At 35.6% G+C, this 23,452-nt stretch overlaps 1 protein-coding gene across 1 annotated transcript in view; it reads right to left on the reverse strand.

Annotated features, from left to right (window-relative positions):
• KIAA0825 (KIAA0825 ortholog) overlaps window positions 1-23,452 on the reverse strand; it is a 212,225-nt gene that overhangs the window by 140,768 nt on the left and 48,005 nt on the right. Inside the window, exons 5-11 of the mRNA XM_088533752.1 lie at window positions 22,331-22,495; window positions 14,606-14,700; window positions 12,669-12,896; window positions 11,405-11,670; window positions 9,986-10,136; window positions 6,121-6,311; window positions 4,116-4,298 (exon numbers count right to left, since the gene is read on the reverse strand). Of these exons, the coding sequence (XP_088389878.1) occupies window positions 4,116-4,298; window positions 6,121-6,311; window positions 9,986-10,136; window positions 11,405-11,670; window positions 12,669-12,896; window positions 14,606-14,700; window positions 22,331-22,495 (1,279 nt within the window). The remainder of the gene's footprint in view (window positions 1-4,115; window positions 4,299-6,120; window positions 6,312-9,985; window positions 10,137-11,404; window positions 11,671-12,668; window positions 12,897-14,605; window positions 14,701-22,330; window positions 22,496-23,452) is intronic.

Here is a 23,452-nt window from a genome sequence, read left to right on the forward strand (position 1 = left end):
ATAAAGAAAGATGCAGCTCTGTGCCAGACAGTTTAATTCAACTACTTTTCTGACAGAAGTATAATAATAGCTAGTAGAAAATTTGTTTTGACTACAGGATATGTTAAAGCAGCTGCCTATAGTCTCAAGGCAGTGGATAGCATCTGTGAAAGTATTTAATACCACCGCAAGATTCCAAGTTACAGTAGTTTCATTCTTCTGTAGAGTATGACAAGGTGAGAATTGATCTTGTAAGCCTCAGTGCAGGTGTGAAATAATGAGAAGCCAACAAGATGCATCCTAATGGTATTTCCTTGTAGCCTTTGGAGGATTTAGCTCTATGTAGGGAAGTAACATGACTAATAAGGAACTTAATGAGTTATAATGCTTACATATCAAAACTAAAAATATTTTGAATTGTCAAAATGACCGCTAGTTTTGCCAAAAGTGGACAACCAACAGAACGGAAAGCCAAAATCTAAATTCTCCCGTCAGTATGTCACTGACCCAACTCACTTTTTGAGAAAGTAAGATACTTCCATTCATAATACAAAATCACATAAAGTAAGGCAGCTACATCTTTTTATGATCACTAACAGAAAGACTGTCATCTCTTCCTCACCGCAAACGTCGAAAGCATATAGACAAAATGCAAACAGAACAAATCTACTCCAACTCAAACAACCCCTCAGAATGGAACAGAAGAGGGCCTCTACTCCAAAGTCTAAAATGACTTAAATGTTATACTGCATATTGTCATCCTGCTTCTGCTTAATTTTATTTTGCAAGAAAAGTAATGAACAGTGTTCAAAAAGCCATACACCTAAAAAAGCCATAATCAGCACTGGAGCTATTAGATCCACTGCCCAAAACAGAGATACACAAACTAACTGACAACACATAAGGTAGTGAATAAGTGTATGATTACCAAAAACTCTGAGGAGAGAGGCCTTTTTTTTTTTTCTTTTTCCCTCCTTCCCCTCTCTCTTCCAGATTCGGGCCAGCATGAAGAACACAGTGACACCTGGCAGTTTCGGGGAACACACTCCGGAGACCACTGCTGCTCAACAGCATTGAGCAAACGTAGACAGACATAACGCACACTGAGCATGAGTGCAGATGCACTAAACTGAGGGGTGGGAGGAAAGGGGGGAAGGACTAGTTTAAAATACACAGACTAACACTTCAGACAAAAGATGACTGGGCCAACAAAAACACTCCTGAGATTCATCGAAGCAAAAACAAAACTTTGCTGCAGTTACCATCATGTTTGGGCCTAGACTACACAGTCCGTAACCACAGGCTAAGGGAGACTAATGGCAGCCTGCAGCTACTTAAAAGGTAATTTACAAAGACAAGAGCGCCAAACTTTTCTTAGTTATGGCAGATTTGATGTACATATAGCAAGAGGTAACAGCCACTGATAACAGCATCAAGGGTTCGAATTGCATTCTGGGGAGAAAACTTCACTTAGGTAGTGCTGCGAGGGAACAGGTTGCCCAGAGAGGCTGTTACCATCTGAAGGTCTGCAGGAGTCGACTACACAAAATCATGGCTGAAAGTCTACTACTGGTGATAATCCTGATCTGAGCAGGAGGTTGGACTAGATGACATCCAGCAGCTGTTTCTAACCATCATTTCTTTTATGCTAAAGTTACACCAGGCAGGGCAAAGGAGGATGGAAAGATGAAAGATGAGTAAGCATTAAAAAATGATATTCAAGAATCAATGGTAAATTTAAGACCAGATCTAAAATGAATCACTGTAAGAAAAGAAATTAAGTGACGACAGAATGGACAGGGTTTGGTCCCAAAATTAGGAAGACAGAAAAGTTTATCGCAAATCAATTTAAAGTAAGTATATCATTAATTTTTCAGAATCCCTACTATTTTATTGCATTTGAAGAATATAATAGAGAACCTTAAATAATTTTAATTCCATTGAAGTAACAGATAATACAGCACCTCTAGTAAGTGGAAATGAGCCAATACTATTATTAGAAAACTCCTGGAAAACAATGTTCTGTCATCACTGCTTTTATGATTACATAAAACTTTCTTGAGCAGTCTAAGGATTAATTTAAATCTAGCCCCTGCAGGGAAATGTCTTAGTACTAAAAGACCACAATAAATTTAATAGAAAAATCTTCACTTACAGTTAATTTTATCAAAGTTTCTGAAGACATAGCTGATTTAGCAGATGGAAGTTTTGATTATATAGCTGCGATTATAAAAAAGAGCTACTGAAGGATTAATATTTCTTTAAAATCATGCATAGCCTCTAATTCCGTTATTGATGGAGTAGATTCTTCATGTGATGAACTATGTACATCTCAGTAACTAATTGGCCTAGAAATTCAACAAAAATGCAGCTTATGAAAGTACTACCAATTGGATGTAGTCACTCAAGAAACTAATTTGACAAATGCTGCTTTTCTTTGTAATCTGGACTATAATTAGCGGGTTAGGTTACCTGAAAAATATCGCTGTAATGAAATATACAATAAAGGACTGTTTTGATCTGGAGTCTCCTGGGGCTCTGAAAACAGAACTGCTGAATACACAGTTTATAAAAAGAGTCTCTTAACTTACAAAAAACATGCAAAATCTGTAACAATACTTTTCAGAATTAATATTATTTCTGCAAATATATGACAAAAAATGACATTTTTTTATTTTTGCCTTCACCAAAATCTGGCAGCTTTGTCTGTGATTTACGAAGAACTTTGCAGTAAATTACATGAGCTGCTGCATCTTGTGCATGTTCAATTTTTGATTTCCAGAAAACCAAATTACTATACTGAAATGTATATGCCTAAATATGAAATCTATATGACCAAGTAGTTAATTTGTAACATTTCATATAAAATAAAAAATAAATTTCTCACTCTTCTTGGCACTTGGTGGTGGAACTCAGTGAATTTTCCAGTTAGTGCGCATTTTAAAACCACTCTACATATATAAAAATCGGTAAACAGCATGGATTAGTGGAGAAGGTAAAAAGCCAAGAGGAACAGAGCACACTGCATATGAATTTTAGGCCATCATTCTGAGTATTTTCATAAATTAAAGGTGACATGATAAAACTGGATAGCACAAGCAGCTACAGATTCCCACAATATGGTGGTACCACATTGCCGCCTCCAATACTTTTGCCATGGCAAGACTACCTACTCTGTTCATGAATCACCTCCTTAATTGATAACATTTTCAGCCTTCTATTGAGACTGAGTCACACAAGATGAGACATCCAATTATAATCCTCTTTTAAATGTTCTTCAGAACCCTTAACATTAAAATGAGACCACAAACATTAAAATTTTTTGTTAAAGAAGCATGAATATAGAAGGTTATCCACCCCCCTCTTTGTACCATTGGTCTAAAATTGTGTACCATTTAGAATAATCAAATAAAGGCTAGGTTAACAGGATTCAGCCTATTTTTTTTTTTTGGTGATCTCGGTTTGTGTCTTTTACTGAAAATCTCACAGATGAGTTTTTAGCACCAAAGATAATAGCAAGACTCTGAGCTAACTTCAGTGCAAATAATTTTCCTTTTTCCTTGCAGCAGTGACTTCTGAAAACATATTTCTATAAAATTGGGCATTCTATACTTTTCACTTTAAAAATATGTTCAAGATTTATTGAGGCATATCAGTTTCCTTATGGTTACATAACCATTACATATAATGACTTCAATGAATTATCTTTTAAGTTCTAGTATTTTTTTTTAATTGCTACAGGCGGTCAGCAGAACGTTTTAAAGCACCTGAAAGCTACAGGTAGATAAATCTTGGGTGGCAAGTCCTAGAATAGTACCATAATATGTAAACATTTTTTACATCAGGTAAAATAATAAATGTGTTCTAAGTGAAAAGTTGGAAATCTGGTATAACAATTAGCAATGAAATTCTACTGTTTTTGTTACAGAAGAAATCCCCAATGGATTTAACTGGACTTTAGATAAGATTACAAAGATGAGTCCACGACCCAAATCAAGAAATACTCAGAGGTTTTCAAAATGCAACTGCACTATGCAACTGCATTTGCATTTCAACATAGTTCTTCATCTTGTAAATTTATTTCTGTAAGCTCAAAACCAATTTTATCCCAAAATGAATATTCAATTCATACTCACTCATATAAATTCTTCAGTGGTGAAGTTAAAATAGCTAGCACAGAGAGCAGAGAGTTGCAGTGGTTATGTATTTGATAAATCCTGACATCTCTGTCTTTATGTGGATTCAGAAATTCCTGTACTGAACTGCAAACTGACCAGAGCATATTTTCAGTAGACATCAAAATTGCTGCAATATCGAATCTATAGGAAAGAAACATTGAAATAATATTACTCACGGTATTAAGACAGTGGTAAGTTTTGGTTACCAGAGCTTTCTTCTGAGAAATATCTAGTTAATAAAATGTCCTTGAAATTCATCTTCCTTAAGTGGGTACTGCATGAATTCTGAATCCAATTCACAGAGAAAATGCAGTTCCCCCACAGTGCTGAAACTAGTCAACAAAAGACTTGTTAAATATGGTAATTCCTCTTCAAAAGTGTTGCTAGACAGTAATTATTTTCCTTCCAAATTACAACTAATCCAAACTAAATTTAATTTTCATTATGATAAAATATAATCATGGTGTATAGAGTAATTTCAGATCCTATGGCAGGAAAAAGCAATGACAAGTGAACTAATTCCTCAGTTTGCAAAATTTTATGGGTATCACTAGTTATTGGCCCAAACAAAATATACATAGTATATATAAAATAGAAGAAAACTCCAAAAATTACAGCAGCAACAAAATGTCACAAGACCCTGCTGACATACATACAATAGGTAGAAAATGGAGAATATTTAGTTTTACAGAGAGACAACAGGCACGAAGTAGGACTTAAAAAAGCACCTAAGTGCTTAGTCTATGACACCATCTGTATTTTTAAGGAGCTTATTTTGGAAGATCTAGGCAAACGCACACACAGACTTCGACTCCAAAATTATACATCTCTAATACTTCAAGAATTTGAGAGAAAATAAACCCTTGAAGCACAGTATTATATAAAAAGGTAACCCTTGGTGATGAAAAATAATCAAAAAATGTTTTTTCATTCTTCAAGGTGTGCATAACTGAAAAGTAACTATAACTTTCTGTAATTAGATAGGATTTAGTATACGAACATTCAGAAATACTACTCAGGAAATAATCTTTCTGCCTAAAGATATAAGTGTAGGACTGCGAATACGTGTAGGACTAAAGCACAGAGACATGCACTTTGACACCAAGAAGAAAACTTGGGGATATATTCTCACCTATTACAAGGCTGTGAACTTGGACAAATTACTTAACACTTTTATAACATTGTCTTCCTCCCCCTGATATAAAACTCCTCAAGTCAGCCTATAAGTCTTAGCTCATTAAACATAGAGTACTTCTAGATATATTCAGCTTCCTATAGATGATAGGCTCAAGGCTCTCACTTCCAGAGACCCCATGAACTTTGCCACTTTTAAAAATCTAAGAGGAGAATCACATTCACTTAATGAAGAAATAAAGGATCATGCATGCACAGATTTCTTCAGTCAAACAAGACAGTGGATAGAGGGAAAAAGGAACAAGGATAGACTTTCATCTGGAGACATCTGTATTTCTTAAAGAGAGCTCCTTCTCTGCCAAAATATAGGAACTCCAACAGAGATCCACTCAGATTTCCTAAAATGACAGTGATGAGGGTTATCCTCTTCCTGCTCCCTCCTCCTGAGCTCTGGCTTTCTTTTTGGCAGGGCTTTGATGTGACTTAAGAGCTCCTTAACTCAAAAAGGTGTTTGTCCTATGAAAAAATCAAATTCTGTTGGAACAGATGGAGTTTTCTTCACAAAACATAGCTGTGAGTTGCTGCCAATTCTGAACAACTTCAAAATGGAGGTCTTTGATCATTTTATAGCTGAGTATATGACCATCAGATATACTTAAATATACCAAGTAGATTGAATTTTAAATTATCCTCAAAATACCTAAATTCTCTCTGTTCCATCTGCTGCATTCACAAACGTTTACATTTGAACTAAAGCAATGATTAACAGAACATTGAGATCACTCCTTTTATCCATTAAAAAAGTGTGTGTTAAATATGCAACCTTTACCTGATTTGTTGAGTTCTCTTGTAACTGGGACAGGCCTGAGAATACCTGGAGGACAGCACTGCCAAAGACTGCTCCAGTACTTCTGTGAGAATCTCCTGGGCTAGCTTAGGAGGCAGAATAGTCCATAGATCATGTCGAAGAGCACAGCAGAAGTAATGCCACATCTGGACAGAGAATGAACATCTTTCCCCCTAGCAAAACCACCACACATTAAATAATAGAAACACACCTTCGAAATGACAATTTAGTTCCTGTGAGTCTAATTAATTCAATCTGAAAGGAAATAGCTGAAGAGTTTCAAGCACATGATGACCAAAAAGTGGTCCTTGACAAGATGTGAAACATCCATATTAACAAAGAAACACATGTTCCATTTCAGTTACAAAACTAGAGTTTTGCCATAAAACCAAACCACAAAAATTTGACCTTGCATATCCTTAATTAACCTAATCTCAAAAACATACTGTTTTAGGCCAAACTTAAAAACATATACAGTACTTTTCTAGTGAATGGAATAGCCAGATGAATTTAATATACTAGTTTTTGTCCTCAACAACAAAAATATCTAAATGACTTAAGCATGCATATTTCCCCAAATTCATACTGCCACACATAAAAATCATTATGTATAATAGAGATGCAATAACTGCAGAAAAAAATAACTGGTCAGTTAACATAAAAAGTCCAGATTTTTTCAATACGATTTTTTCCACTAATAACGCAATTCATGGAAATAAAACACTTTCTGGGGATAAATCAATATTGGTATTAATATTTAATTACCTATTGAGGTAGTTCTACTCTGTATAAGACACAGAGACAAATAAGAACAGTGAAAAAACACTAACAAATCTAAGTAATATGTGTTTTAAGTCGTATTTAAATATTTCACCTAAATACTCTTCAGAAAGTAGTACTACTGTGAAACTGAAACACTCATTAGCACAATTAAACACCTGACAAGTGTTTCCACACAGACAAAATCAGACAGTTTCACAGTGACCAAAAATGGATCGAGTTATGCAGAAAATTACAGATCAAATTCACAGAATTACGGAATCACAGAATAGTTGAGGTTGGAAGGAACCTCTAGAAATCATCTAGTCCAACCTCCTCTGCTAAAGCAGGGACACACTCATTTTTCTTATCTTAAATAAAATTAAAATATTATTGCTAAGTATGCAGAGATTTCACCATAAAAAGCAGAAGTTTACCTCTGGAAGCCGCTGTGCATACCTCAAAAGGGTCTCACTTCAGTAAGGGGGGATGTCTTTGATAGGTTATCACTAGTGCGGAGATATACTCTGATAGATGTTATCCAACTCCCCTTGCCCACCCTCCCAACTCCAGCCTAGAGCCTTTTTCTCTGCAAAAACATGTGTGCTGTTTCAGAATAAACATATCAGGCACAAAGCTATTATTTTACACTCCTCACTGCGAATTAATTCCTTTTGGTCATATCTTTAACTAACAAAAAAAAAATGCAAAAAAAAAAATCCTCAAAATCAATATTTAGAAATAGATTTCTAAATGAAGTTTAAAATGTATTTGTTTTTTAAGCAACAAAATGCTGGCAAGTTATAGTTGTTAACTATGTAGTTATACATACAAATTATTTCATTTTATCACTTTATGTAATTTTAAACAATAAATTGAATAATACCCCTCTTTCTAAAATTGTGCCACTATTGCAGAAGCAACAGAGTTGTAATGAAGATTTAAATGGGCTTCACTCCCCTTTTCTGGCCCGTTTTTCTATTTGTTGCCATTTCTAGACAATTCTACTGGTAAACATCTGCTATTTTTGCAGGCTTCATACAATACAAACAGATGTGAGCTTTTATTTAGCTTATATATCAGGAAACAAGCAGCTGGGCTTTATTACATAAGCCACTCAATATTATCTTTGAACAGACAATTCTTTATTCTTTGACTATTAGAAAACATAAGTTCCTAAAACTACAGCAGATGTCTGCTGCGCTAAACGCTTGATTTGAAAATGTAATCTGGAGAGCTGGCCCAGTGGGTGTTCAGCGCACTCCGCCAGCGAGATGCTGGACCCTCAGAGCTTCCCTCTCTGGCAGCTTCGGCTCAAAGTGCTCCATGGGATTTGTGCTCTGAGCTCAGTTCAGAGCTCAGTTACATTGCCACAGAAATTGGTCTTCGCATCTTGCAAAATCTCTGCTTAACTTTAATTAATAAATATCAAAAGCCTAAGGCAATCTTACTACGAATAGAATTCTGTATTTGCTGTATTTGTCAAATAGGCCTTTTGGCTTTTCTTTTCCTTTTAGTGCTGTTGGATTAGCGCATGTCAGAGGGAGGATATGAAAGCTGGGATTGAAATTGGTTAGAAGTGCAAAAATAAATTTAAATGTTATTTAAACAACATAGAAGAGAAATAATATTTTGTTTTATAGATTGTAAAAACCATTTTATACCAATGTTGTTCACCTCAAATGTTGCCATTATACAAATAAATAACTGCATAAGGAAACAGCAGTAATCAAATACAGAAAGTATCTTCCCCCTTCACCTTTGTCTTCCTTTTAGTGGTTTTTCTCTTATTTTCTTACATATATCGTAGGTCCCATCAGGTAAGTCATTTTATTAGTCAGGTCAGAATTGTTGGGCAATGGAAAGGAAGGCATCACATCTTCTTCTAATACAATTTAAATGTCCTGTATTACTTAGGAAAAGGAAGGCAGTAAGTCTTTATGATGCCTAAAATGTAGGGTTGCCCTTTAGCTTTTTAGCTAGCACACAAGGCAATAATGGCAACCGATTTCTTCCCTTCTCACCCTAGGGGATACAATAGATCGCTCAGTTTATGGGAGAATATGCAAATAGATTTATTTTCTTCATGGAATTCACCCAGGATTCACAAATCTTTCACAGTGGTAAGCAATACTTAAAAGTAGGGGGTAGAGAAGAAAGGAAAGCTATGGCCTGAACTAAGCTGGATTCAGGAGCTAGTCTGCTCAGCACATAAGCAGAGGCAGAGAGCCAGAGCAGCCTCCAGTTAAAAAAGCAAGATCATGGCATCGCTTAAGAAAGATCCTACTGACAGTGCAGCAAGGGCTGAGAGCCACTGCCTCTCACACACGCAAGAGTGCGCTCCCAGCGAGACACTGTGTTCGCATCCAGTGCCTCTCCCAGATCCTGCTCCCGAAGACAGGCAAGGGGTCCTGGCTCCAGGCTCCTCTTGTGTTCCAAGCTCAGCAGGATCTGTGTGACCTTAATATTGAGAGGCAAAGCTCCTGCTGGGCATTGAGCTCGCAAAGAGCCACCTCTCACAGCTAGAGGTTTCAGCAGTATGTTGCTTCTGTAACAAGCAGTAGCTCTCAAACCAATCTCTTCCATTCAGGAGGCCTACAAAAGCTCAACAGAAGTAACAGCTATTCTGCATCATGCCTCCTGGAGGCACTCTGAGCAGATTATGGGCCATCTTTCACAAAAAAGCAGTGAGATGATGAAAAATTACATACTGCCTACATCAAGCACTGCAGGTGTACTAAGTTGAAATACAACTCTCTCTATATATAAATGAAATAAAAGTCTTCCTTCTATACAAACGTCTTGACCCTGATTATAGAAATTATGTATTTTCAAAGTATCTTTGGATGCTGTTTCCCTAAACAAATGACAGAAGACTATCTAACTATCAGAAGTCTTTTAGCAACCATGTTTTCCTATATTATTTCTAAAAGAAAATTTACCTACAATAATATATATTTAAAAATATCGAATCCCACCAATCTTTATACAAAAATAATGCTGATCTTATGTTTCTAATTAGTCATAGAGTTGGCAACCAGTAAAACACATTTTGTAAAAGGAAGGCATAGTAAACTTAACCTCACACCTCATAAAAAGCTTTGTAGTCATCCCAGTGGTGGCTCTCGGCATCCTGCAAAATGCTTGTAGCACAAACTCTGACGCAGTAGTCCGTAACTTGAAACTGGAGAATGTTGATGAATTCCTGATATTGTTGGACAGGCCCTAGGAACAGGGGTCTGTTCAGAGAGAATGATCAAAGAGGAAAAGATTGAAAGGCTGTGCAGTAGGAGGTAACAATCCACAGCATTGCAAATGGTTTCGATTATTAGATATCAATCATTCATTTCCTCCTGGTCCTGGAGTCTGAACCCCACATACACTTTTGCAAACTCTGGTCTTTGTTCCACAATTTCTTTAAGAATATATATTTTCTCTTCTATAAATTCTTTTTTAGCCAAGTCACTGAGAAATAAATTATTCTATCTAAGGCAAGAGTACCTTTTACCATTCAGTTTTCTATTTCTGGAACATTCTGTGTTTAAACATAATGCACAAGCAGCAAGTGCAATAAAGAAAGCACAAACACAGTGTGCAAAAAAGAAAGAAGAAAACACAAATACAGAGTCCAGAGATCATTTTTAGTAGGTATGTGTTATGGGCAAACTCTTTCATAATATTTCTGAGCAAAATTCTGGTTCAGATTCCCCATTCACAGAAGTCTGCTCCATTTAGCATTGGGTGGCGCACCCGAGCTAAAGCAGCTCACCAGTGCGTATAACCCCTTGGAAATCACAGCTTCCTTGAAAAATGTTCTAGTTCAAAGGTTCCCCCAAAAGGCCCAGTTTCTAGTTTTAAACCACATATAGCCAGAAGTATATGGATCAATAGAGATATTCTTAGTATCTTTGGCCCAGACCTCCTAAAACTAACTAATATGACTATATTGCCCTTCAGAACAAATCCTTGCCCAAATTTTTCTTACACCTTACACCACTACTTCCCTACTTTTTTTTTTACTCTGCATGCAATGATATACATAACTTAAGTCACACTGGATGAATTTGCTTGTCTTTCTCAATACAAGTGCTATAAGGAAGTAGTGCAGAAATGTGTCTTCATCTTATCCTCTAAGACTGCTGCATGCTAAAATCAAGTTTTATGAAAATTCAGATATTGCACATGTCAGAAAAGGTGATTAAAGCTGTAGTTCTCTATTTTCACCAGAGCACAATACATTCTATTCACTGGACAATACTACTTACCCATTTTAATAAAAGAATTGATTTGCAAAAGAAATGCATATAGTAAAAATAAATAATTTCTTGTGGCTTCTTTAAATTATCACTACCTTTAATTCAGGGCTTTCCTAAATTAGTACATGTAATGCTTATGCTAAAAAAATACCATGCCGTTTTGAAAACTATCACTATACTGTAGCACTAAAGTGGAGTAAGCCCTACATTATCTATTTTTAATCAACCCAGTGTATGCAAGAGGGACTCACTTTTTGCTGGTTTCTCTCATTAAATTGCTATACATTGTAAAATGCTGGAAGACATGTATCGCTGTGGAAAGAGCAGCATACAAGTTTTGCAGCGGAGCTTTGGAGGGAACATCTTTGCTTTTCTCCTCCAGTCTTGCCAGGACAGCTGTTGCTACTTTGCTGCACGCCTCTACAAAATTTGTTCTAATTTCCTGAAGAGAATCATCTTTGCATGCCAGAGCCAATGGAAGCAACGTGTCAAGTTCTTCCATGATGTCAGAACAAAACTGGGGAGAAATAAACGTGGCATCAAGTTATTTGCATTCTGACAGCACTGTTTAATTTATACACACTAGGGTCAGATTCTTGAATAATGAAATTGGCATAAAACATAAATATATTGAATCATCTTTACAAACATTTCACTCTGCTGTACAGGGGAAAGGCATTTATCTATAGAAAATGAGTAATTACTTCATTCCTTCTTCCTTTAAAGCTGCATAATATATATTGAGAAAAAAATTAAAACCATCTTAGGTTAGCAATGTCTTCATTTTGTTTATGACTTCATTAGATATACACTCAAAGCATAATAATAAGTTTAATTCTCTGTAAGCAGAGTTTTCTAAACTAATTTCTTTTGAAAAGATACAAATATATTTTTAATATTGAATTTCAAAATGAACTTCTCATGTCTGAAGCGCGTATATTGATCTCCCTAAAATTATCTCCCTAAAATTTAAGGGTTATTTTAAGCAAACCTTATTAACAGCTTCCCAATTCTGCTATAGAGTTGCAAAGCTTACTAAATTCAAAAGGTTCATACCCTTATTCTATTAGACAAACAATTTAATTAATCACAGTGACCTTTTGGCCAAATCAAAGAACACAAATTTGGCCTTACCATTAGTTATGCTGATTAGTTAAATGGCATGTCTAAAGAAATAAATACAGGAAATCCCTTTATAGTAATGCTTCAAAGCTTTCAAACTTTTTCCCATCAGACCACTTGGTAACAGAGCAGATACTAATCAGAATGTTTTGGAACTTTCTGGATGAAAAAATAATGCCAGCAAAGTTTAGAAGTTAATTCTTTTAAGTATAGACTATGGGCTATTGTATAAAGCTCTGTTCAGCATCATAATGTAATGCCTCTCACTTTCTTCTTAATGCCATTTATATACAATATAGAATATTAATGGTACTGTAAGTACTTCAAAGCACAGATGGCAAAACAGCCTTGGCATTCTGTCTCCCCTCAAACTTCAGATCTTTTGATACCTGCCTTAGCAATTCGTTTTGGTTGCTCCTCTTGTTGGACTGCTCCCCAGGACTCCCTCATTTGCTGGTTGTTTACAAGACTCATTGCATAGCCTGCAGCTGAAGACTGCTCTTTCTGCTCATGTTGAAGAATTTTAGTTGAAAAATCCTCAATTGCTATTGTTATACAGTGAGCCACAGAAGAAGACAGGTCTTTAAATGCATTCCTCCAGCCAAAATCCAGTGAAACAGACTGCAAACATATTTCTATTAAATCAATCCAAATTCTGTTGAGGTTGATATTGAGATTGTTCTAAACTTAATGAATACCCAAGAACAAATCAATTAAAAGGACATAATCTATCAAATTCATATCTTATATCTTAAAATATAGCTCTATAATCTTGAAATTTTACACACATAAGCAGAATACCTACTTAATGAAAACGAACATGCCTAGTGACATTAATTTGTCATCAAACTGATAAAACATGTATTTATAACAAGCCAGTTTAAATAAGACTGTTTTTATTTAAGCCATGCTTTACCCTTACACTTTTTTTTTAAACTGTATTCAATACAATCTATTTAACAAAGTCAAACCTACTTATAACCATTTGAATAGTTTAAGTAGTAATCCAGGAAAGGATACTTCATAATTCCACATTTTCATTGCAGGCTAACAGCTGAAAGTTACTCTCCACAAATATTAAAACAGCTACAGAAGCCAGTTTTAACACAGTCACACTATTTCACTTCTTTACTGCTGGATTTAGCAGCGATTAAAATGCTTAGATAGAGATGTCTACTTTTTAGCCCATGATGGATTTTACTGCTGCTTCAATCAGGAATTGCCAACTTTCTACAAAACAGTGACTTCTGAGGTTATCTGAACCATAACAGTGGCACAGAAGAGACAGTAGGAAATAGTTGTTTTGCCACTGATTTTGTTTCACCTGGCTCATATGACATAAAGCAGACTTAAAGAACTGCATCACTGTAGGAAGTATTTTTAATGAGGTAAGATGTACTCTAAAGATTCCTACCCATTGGGGACGCAGTAGAAGAAAAGCATTTATAACAAGCTACAGCTACCATCTTAAAATGGAAGACAGGGAAAGGGGCTATAAAACAGAGCCCTCCCAACTCACTCCAGTCTAGAAAAACACCTCTTCCTTCCTTCCCACTCCTAACATCCAGCTCCACGGAGTCCACAGGCAGCCCAACCATGCACTCACTTGCTCTCTCTCATTCTCTCTCTCTTTTTAAAGGCTCAACCATCTCAAAATGTTGCTTCTTGTACTATATCAAACATAAGTACATTAGCCTTAGTGATTCAAAGGACATTTTAAAAAGTCATTTTAGCCTTAAAAATCAAGCTGTTAGTGAATTACATTCCATTACTGCACAATACTAGATTTTTTTTAAGAGCACTTAGGCCCCATAAACTCCCTAGGGTAGTAAATGGCAGCCAGATTAAGACCTTAATCATTTATATACGTTCTATAAAGCATACTGCTTACTCCACAGTGATTCGTTGCATCAGACTGGACATCGTGAGCCATACACCCAATCCCTATAGAAAGTATCCTTAGGATGCACCTATATAACCTTCTAAAAGGGCAATGATTAAGAACTCAGCGGGTTTTCAAAGACTGCTGCAATTGAGAACACAAGATATACTGGAAAAAAAAAAGGCTGTGCTATTCTTGTATTCTTTTATTATTTCTTTTAAAATGTAATATCCTCTATGTCTGATGTTCTGTTCTGTTATTAAATGTTAAAATAAGCACTTTGTGAATGCCGTAACATTTTATTCTGCTTTAGCTGAGACTTTGGACTCAGTAGCTAAATAATGGAACTCTGGCAATAGGTGTTTATAATGAGTATGGTGACAGACTATATTGGAGACACAGACAAAAGAAAATCCCCTACAAAGTGCAAGACTCTTTTCATACTCACCTCTTTTACCTGAAGTAACTGTTCAGGAAGCACACTGGTTTCATTTGCTCTAGTTTCTCCTATTAAAAGCTCCCCACTAGCTTTCTTCAGAACTCCTGCACAGTATGAGAAAGGGGATCAAAGTTAAGATTAATTCTGTAGAAAAGTCAGCAGCCTACAACACCTTCTGATATATCAATATGTAGCATAAAAAACCCTCAACAAGATGTAGTGGAATACTAATGTTATGATAGTCAAATTCTGGTTATACACAGCTCCTTTTATACAACATGATGAAAACCACATCCCATTGTATTCATATTTTATACATATGCACATATAATGTATAAAATATAGCTTCTTTTGTCATTAATTCATTTTTATACTGATTGTGCAGTCACCTATTTCTAGGGAGAACAGATAACATTAGAACAGCTGTGTAGAAATTAATTTCTATTCTTTGTTTAATAAATTAAACAAATTACACTGTACTGTATTTCTATAGTTTTTACTTATTTGGAAATGCCACATGATAAGAATAAAAAGACAGTTAATTAGTAGAGTTATTATAAGCAAAATAATGGCCATAGGAACCATAACAGCTGAAGCTCCTTGAGAAGACATGGTACAAAGGCTCACTCCTAAATCTTGAAGCAATGGGAATATTAATGTTTTCAACACGAATAAACCAACATCCAGGGTACATGTCACTGTCATCAGTATTTCATAAGGATCATGAGAATAAAACCAAATAACACTGGTATAAATATTCTTTATATATCTGATACGAAATTAAAAAATCAGAAATGCTAGGCTGCTGTGAAACATTAACAAAGATTATCTTTTGAGCATAAAATAGTAGGTCTTTGGTCACCTGAAGTACTTGTAGTACATAGGATCAAGACTTAAGGAACTATTCTGTTTCTATGGAATGCCTAATTTCATAGTACATGCATAATAGTTCAGTTACATAAAGTTGATTTTGCCCTTCTCATAAACAATGACATCTATACAACATTCTAAAACTTAGATTTTTTTCCCTCCCCCAAGCACTGTTTTCATTTGCATTTTCAAGGAAGGTCATGGAAAAACAAATTTGAGCAATGAAAAATGAAAAAGAATAAAGTGGTAAAACGTAAAAACAGGTAAGACTTCCCAGGTCTTCTAGCTTCCTTACCATGCAAAAAAAAAATATATATATATATATATATACACACATACACGCACACCTGCACACACACACACACACACACACACAAAAAACAAAAACAAAGACCCAGCAACAACAAAAGATACACACGAACCACACAAACTTATAATTTAACAAGTTGTATGATTAATTTTCTTGGTTTTTTTTCTTTTCCCTTTCAAATAATACATTCCAGACCAGGAGGAAAAACAAAACAAACAAACAAACAAAAAAATACCATACAAAACTGCCAGGATATTTTTCCTCAAATGTATTCTTTGTTTTCTACTTTAAATTTGCCTATTTTTTTTCCTCAGTAATTTTTACAGTTATGTTATCTTATTATAACTGTAAGCACAATTTGAATATCAACATTCTCATGTTGGCATGACTTAGATCAGCTATTTATAATTCTGGGACTCTTTCTCAAAAAGTCAAAACCCATTAACCTTCTAGTTCTCCTCAGAATGCCCTGGTCAGTCCAACAGAGCTATGGCAACATAAGTAATGGATTTCCCGGTTTTATCAACACTTTAAGAAGAAAAAAAGAAAAAAAAAAGTAAAGTTAAACTGAGATCCCTGCATATTTGTAGAATTGCTGCCCTATTAAAAAGTTATGTCTTAAACAAATAGTATTTAGTTGATGTAGATTTGTGTCTACAGCACCAAATTCTAATGATTCTTTCCCCGGAGAAAAAGCCAAATGATGCTTCCCTCAGCCTCACTCATTTTAAATTTCCCTCCCTCTTATATTCCAAGCTCTTCCTATACTTCTTCAGCTTGTTTTCTAAAATAGCCTAGGCATTCTTGCCTATATTTATATATACATATACATATATATATATATATACACACACACACACCTAAACACACCAAAGTCTGCACTTGAGATGATACCTACTGCCTTCCCTTTAGTAATTGCTGTTTCCACACGGACACATGTGGCCTCTCTGTCTTGTTATTTCTTGGCTTGTCTTCCGACTGCTTTGCCCCAGACAGCTCCCCTGGGAAATAAAAATGGAGTCTTGCCCAGAGGCTTGTGCAGCTGCTGCAGGGAAACTCCTCAGCCGAAATTAGATTGCCATTGCACTCAACGAAACCAAGCCATAGAAAGGAGGAAGCACCTCTACGTAAGAGGGCCACAAATATTTGACTCCTCTCTCCTCTCAAATTCCATATTTCAAACTCCATTTGTAAAGACAGACATAAACATATGTTGAACTTCTCATATGGCTGCTAGAGGAGAAAATTTGCAAAAAGTGAGTGAAAGAAAGCAAAGGTTTTAAAGAAAAGAAGGAAAAAGCTGAAGGAAAATTCCTATTTTTTCAGACTAGCTCCCTTTCTTGCATATATTATCTGCCTCCAGCCTTAAAACCACTTGATGGTTAGGGAAGATAGAATCTTCCACAAATCCTTGCCCTATTTTTCTTGAAACTTTTGACAAACTTGATAAACTGTTCAAGTACTACAAGTACTTCCTTCAGTTTCACAAGGCTGAATCTATTCAATAGCAAACATTCAAAAAAGAAAGATTGTATTAGGAGCTTCACTTAAAACTTTTGAGTCAATTTTTCATAATTTTACTAGAATTTGTTTGGGATTATCCTTCTCTTTAAAGCAGTTCTTTTCTTTTTGCCTATGGCGCTATTGCTTGCAATGTATTTAATTATTTCTCCCACTCAGCATTTGTCTATTACTGTAATGATGATGACAGTGAGATTTATTGCATTGCTAATATAATGCTTTTTCTTCCCTGTAAGATATTCTATTAAGATGATTTTTATACAGAATTAAAATGCTTCCCAATTTTTTTTGTCATGTGAACTGTTATAATACTTCATCTAGGACCCAGCATACCTATGCATCAAGGAAACATTGTCTATGACTGCTTTCTAACCGTGAGCAAAGTAAGCAAAAAGCTCCTTGCCAAATCTAAAGTTGTATTCAGCAGGCTCAGCCATAACTTTTACAGAAAAGGCACTGCAGATGACACACTTTGAAGAAATGGGAAATATAACACATGACAAATATGAATGAACAAAAGAAAAAAAAAAAGTAAAAAGCAAACAAAACGCAAAAACAAACAAAATACATGCTACTAGCTGTAGATTTTAAAGCCTTCTACATTATGTCTTCCGTAATGGAAAATTAAATTGTTGTGCTATACTGAGCAAACTGTAAAAATACAAATTCAGAAAAAAAAAAACTCTTGCCTAGTGCAAATTTGATCTTCGCATCAGTTTGATCCGCTGAAAATTAGATATCTACTTGAACACCTTGCTTTGAGACCAAAGCGGGGAGGGAAAAAAAAAATCACACCTCTTTCTTGCATCCTTATAACTTCAAGGTTTGTTAAGAGGTTGTACCTCATAAATTCCATTCTGTACTTCCTGCATTACATTTTCCAGAAATGGATACAGAGCAAAGGATTTCTTCTTACACTGTGAAGGGAAGACCTTTGCAAGTCTTTGCGGTCCCCTGAGGCAAAGCTTAGCAACCTAAGGGCTTGACAACTTTGCCCACAGTGTTTTCAAAGAGCTCCATTGGGAAAAGCTTTTCTTGGTACTCATTATCTGATCTGTCCAAAGTTCACCTTTCTCACTGAAATGAAAAAAAAAAAAAAAGCAAAAGATGAAAGTATGTTAGATGTTTCTGATTTTTAAAAGTCTCAACAAGAGGCTTCTGAAATGCCAGAGGAAAGACACCTACCTTAAAGATGGAAAGAAAACGCAATTTGGCCTGATTCTAAATCAAGATCTCCTGCTTAACCCTTGGCTACAGCTGAATGTTCCAGGTTCCTTCAAAGAGAACAACCCCTGTGATGCTGAATGTACTAGGTATGTCAGAACACAGCGTAGTGGTCTTGACCAGGTGACACACTAGAAGCGCAATGATGGGACAGAGATCTGTCATTGCTTATTCTTACATCTGAGAACGTCACTATTCTCTCCTTTTATATGATCTAAGAGAAAGACTGAAGATACTACACTGGCAGTGAGTAAAGCAAGTAATTACACCACATTTTCTGGTATCTGTTGCACTGAGGTAATGCAAGTACTGCAATGACATGAAGCACAAAAGTTGGCATGGATATACTATTCACAGAACATATACTTAGGTTTGAAACTTAAAAGTTAGAAGATAAAAAACAGCATGAACTGGATGGAGAATACTGAAAAGAACACGTAGTAGAAAACCGTTCATAAATTTTTCTTCCACCTATGCAAAACAGTTTCAAAAAGAAATATATTGAATATAATCCAGGAGATGCCAGACACAGAACTCTCAAACTGCACTCAGGGAACTATCCATATCACCTAAAAAAGCCCTGCATATCCATCTCCCTACAGAGTTCAGTCTGGTTCACTGTTTCCTTTGGTGCTATTGTCTGCCATGGGGTTGCCATCAGAGAATACTGGTAGGCAGTACTTCCCTCTAACATCTATTTTCAACCGCCTAAATTGGTCTTCATAGGATTCCATTGTGCACACTGCAAAGAAACTTGTCTTGTTGCCAGCTAGAACTGTGAACTACGTGTCTTTCTTTTCTTCACTGCTCTTTTTTCGGTTCACAAGCAACCTCCTACCAAACGCAGAATCCGCAGAAGAGACTACATCCAAGCGATAATGCAATGAAAAAGTATGAAGAGAAGCCCAGGTGGCCACCTTGCAAATTTCCAATGTGGAAGCCTTCGACCTCTCCGCCCAAGAAGCAGCTATAGTCCTAGTGTAATGAGCTTTACAAACCCTGGGAGCCTCTTTACCCTTAACTACATACGCCTCCCTAATACAATCCCTTAACCATCTAGCTAAGGAACTCTTAGAAGCCATCTGACCCCTCTTAAGACCCCCTAAGAGTACAAACAATCTGTCAGAAGATATGAAATCTTTGATTCTTCTGTGATAAACCCTAAGTGTTCTTCTTACATCCAATTTATGCAGCCATTGCTCTTTGTCATCGCTGGGTTTAGGGAAAAATGAGGGCCAAGAAACCGTCTGGTTTAGATGAAACTCACATGCCATCTTTGGGACAAAAACAAAATTAAAAAGAGGAACTGTCCAAAGAACTACTTTGTTTCTGATGGAACTTTACGCATGTTCAGTATATCATGACTGAAGTACCATGGGATGTACTGAACAAAAAACAACTGAAACTGCCATTGAAGCAACAACAGAAACACAATACCTGGCAGGACATAAGTACCTGAGGGGGAAAAAAAAAAATAGTCGCATCTCTGGATGAATTAAATAGATAAAAGGCCTTTATCCACAGTAAAAGCGAAAAAAAAAAAAAAAAAAAGAGCTACATGTGGGGAAACTTTAGCTTGCTTGGATGTTCTTGGATATTGGGCTGCTTATTATGGATTGTGTAGTTTTCCTTAATTTGGCAGCAGTACTCCTTGGCAGGACAGTGATTCTTCAGGTATGCTTGCACTGCAGTGACTGCAAAGTAGTTTAGATGCTCTTTCTTGCTAGTTTATACTTAGGTTGGGTGTATGGGCAAGAGCAGCACACCACTCAACCTGAGTGAATTTACTCTGCTGCTTAGGCTGGTTTTGCAGACTCTGCTGCCCTGCTGCTAAACCTGCTACATGCATTTGACTTAAGTTAAGGCTTCTTTAGGCAGATCTGGACTGCATGACCTTAGAAATCTTGTGAAGAATTTAACATCAGAAGGTTTCTAAATAAGTACAGAAGATTGCCATTATATTTTCTAGTCATATAAAATAAATGTATTCTGGTTAAAATAAGGTATGGATTTTAGCCAATCTGCCTCATCAAAACTGAGGGTTCATTAGTGAAAAAATATTATGAGCCTAATATAGGACATGAGTAGAAAATATATCTTAAATCCCTTTTGGTACTTAACAGGACTTGGAACTACTGGGAACACAGCTCTCATTCTCCCATATCAAATCATCTTTCATTTCATCACTACAACTGAGATTTGTAACAATATGAAGTGAAAATAATACCAATAAGCCCTCCTAGTTGACAGATTTTATTTTGTTTTGTAACTCTGGCCATGTCACATGTTCTGTTCACATATTCACCAAAAAATGATACAACTGAGAAAAATTCTCAGTAAAACCACCTGATCAGAACTGCAAAACTGAAAACAAAGATAAGTCTTATGGCAGCACTAAGCCTCATCTTATTGTACGTACAATTAAGTAAAAGAATATTTTTGAAAAGAGGAAGGCTTAATACATCTTTCAAGAGCAGTTCAGAAAATAATTAGGCTTGGATAAATACTTGCAAGATAAAGTCCAAAACATACCTTCTGACAAGTAAAATATTGTTGCTAACACTGAAATCATTACATTCTCTAAGTTACTTGAGATCATGTCTTCATACAGGCTGTAGCTATAAACCTAGCAAGTATCTTCTCCATTCTACTCTTAAAGACAGATTAGCATTTCTTGAGAACTACTAAATTTGAAAAACTAAGGAAGGCAGGAACACACTGAGACCAAAAAAACAACAACAAAACAAAAAACAAAAAGAGAACTTGGAATGCAAATTTTATTTGAGCTTTGATGTATATTCTAAAAATATATAGGTTAACCTGCATTTATTTTACGGAGTGTCACTATTTCAGATGAAGAAGCCATCAACAAAAGCAATGCCTCTGAACTATTTTTATTTCATCTTTTTATTTTTTGTCAATTTAGTATGCTGAGACCACACTCCCCAAACCCTTCCTTCTCAGCCTGCAGCTTGACTACAGAGACGCTATTTGACTCCACCTATCCTCTTTCCCTAAGCAGCCTGGCCTCATTTCTGGTATGATCCTTTCCTGCAATATAATCAAAGCTCTTGAAACCACGTGCTCTCTGGTGACCTGGACTCTCTCTACTGACAAAAGAGTAGAATGCTTATGAGCATGCTCTGTTCTGGAAGGTGTTTTTCACATGGGTTTTGGGGATTTCAGGTTCTCCTCATCTAATAAGAATGCAGTCAGATGAAAAAATAGTGAGAAAATACTAACTTGAGACTTCATTCTGAAAAAGTTTACTTTCTGATCAAGAGTTTACTTACATAAAAAGCCGCAGTGAAGTCAATGCCATAAGCATGACACAGTATGCATTTGTAAGTGATCATAAGTACTAAAGGCTAAAGTTGCATTTTACACATATAAAAGCACACATATAAAAGATGGATAACACCAATGTTCAGGTCAGTGCTTTTCTAAGACAAAGTCACAAAACTTGCTATATCAAAGAACACACCCTCCAGGTATTATTTTATCTTACATAAAATATAGGTCATTTATACAGATTCAATAGGAGACTAATATTTTTCATGAAGATGATAATTTTCATTTGATTCTTCATCAATAACTACTGCATATCACATATTTACATGAGAAGCTTTTCTACAAGTCATAACTGTACTTAAATGTACAATCTTCATATTTCAAAAAGATTGCTCAATGGATATATTTTTAATATAATGATATATATATATATATGCAAAGTAGTTAATTCTGAAAAGTATATAAAAATATCCTTTGGCGCAAACTAGAATCAATAAATAAGGAAAAGCTTTCATTACCTTGAACATTCTTCTCGGCAAACGAAGGCACCAACAGAATTTCTGCAGAGAGTTCTTCAATTTTTTCTTCCATTAATAAAAAGAGTTTAACAAGTTGAGACAGACATTTGAGCTGATACAATGTTAAACAGAAGTTCCTTCCTTTTTTGTGGGATTCTTGGGAGGCTGTTTAAATGAAATAATGAAATACTTTTTATTTTTTGTTTGCTTAAAAAAAAATCCATCACTTCCTTTTTATCCTAGCATAACATACCCTCTTTCTTATCCTAAACTAACATTACATTAGTTCTTACTAATCCTTTGGTATTTTTCAAGTATCCAGGAAATTACAAAAGAATTCCAGGTTGTATTCTTCTTTAACTATGAGTTTTTCAAGCTAAAGTCCTATAGAGAGAACATTCTTACCTGCATTTTACAGAGGGGAAAAAAAAAAAAAAAAGCTATTGCAAAAACTGATTGAGCAAATGAAAAAAAAAAAAGCATCATTACTATATTTTAATGGTTTGGGACATCACATCACTACACTGTCACTCTGCAAGTCACCTTGTCTGTTTAACAATCTGCTAGCACAATACAGTTGATGAATATGACATTTGAGTGAAAAGAGACATCAATCTTACACTCCACAACTTTAAATATGTGGGGTTTGAAAACAAGTGAGACTGTCAGTGAACAAATATCAGTGAGTATTATACCTATAAGCATTTGGTGTTTAAAAGAAGAAACGGAACATTTTATTTTGAAAGGTTAACACTTACAGTCATAACATATAATCATGTCACATCAACCAGGGAACTCTGCTTTGAGAAGTTAGACTACAAAAGACTGTGAGCTGTTTCCAATTTGGTTTTGCCAAACCACACTGTTGAGACAATTCTTTAAGTGTAACAAACTTGCACTTCTATGCAAATTGCTGTAAGTTGATACAGTGTTCCTACTGAGCTCTTTTGCAGATTTAGTACCAGCAGAACAGTTTATGTAGAAAGAGTGAGAGACGGGGTAATTTGAAAGACAGGCTCTGAAAGATGAAAACAAATATAAATTGATTGTAATGTACTTTAATGTGTCACATCTTTCTCATCTTACCAGTTTGAAGTATTCAGTTCCTCCCCTTTTCCTCAA

The sequence above is a fragment of the Tinamus guttatus genome, unplaced genomic scaffold (genome assembly GCF_059628265.1).
Source record: "Tinamus guttatus ecotype Peru unplaced genomic scaffold, ASM5962826v1 Tinamus_guttatus_pri_ptg000517l, whole genome shotgun sequence".
In the NCBI taxonomy this organism is placed as follows: Eukaryota; Metazoa; Chordata; class Aves; order Tinamiformes; family Tinamidae; genus Tinamus; species Tinamus guttatus.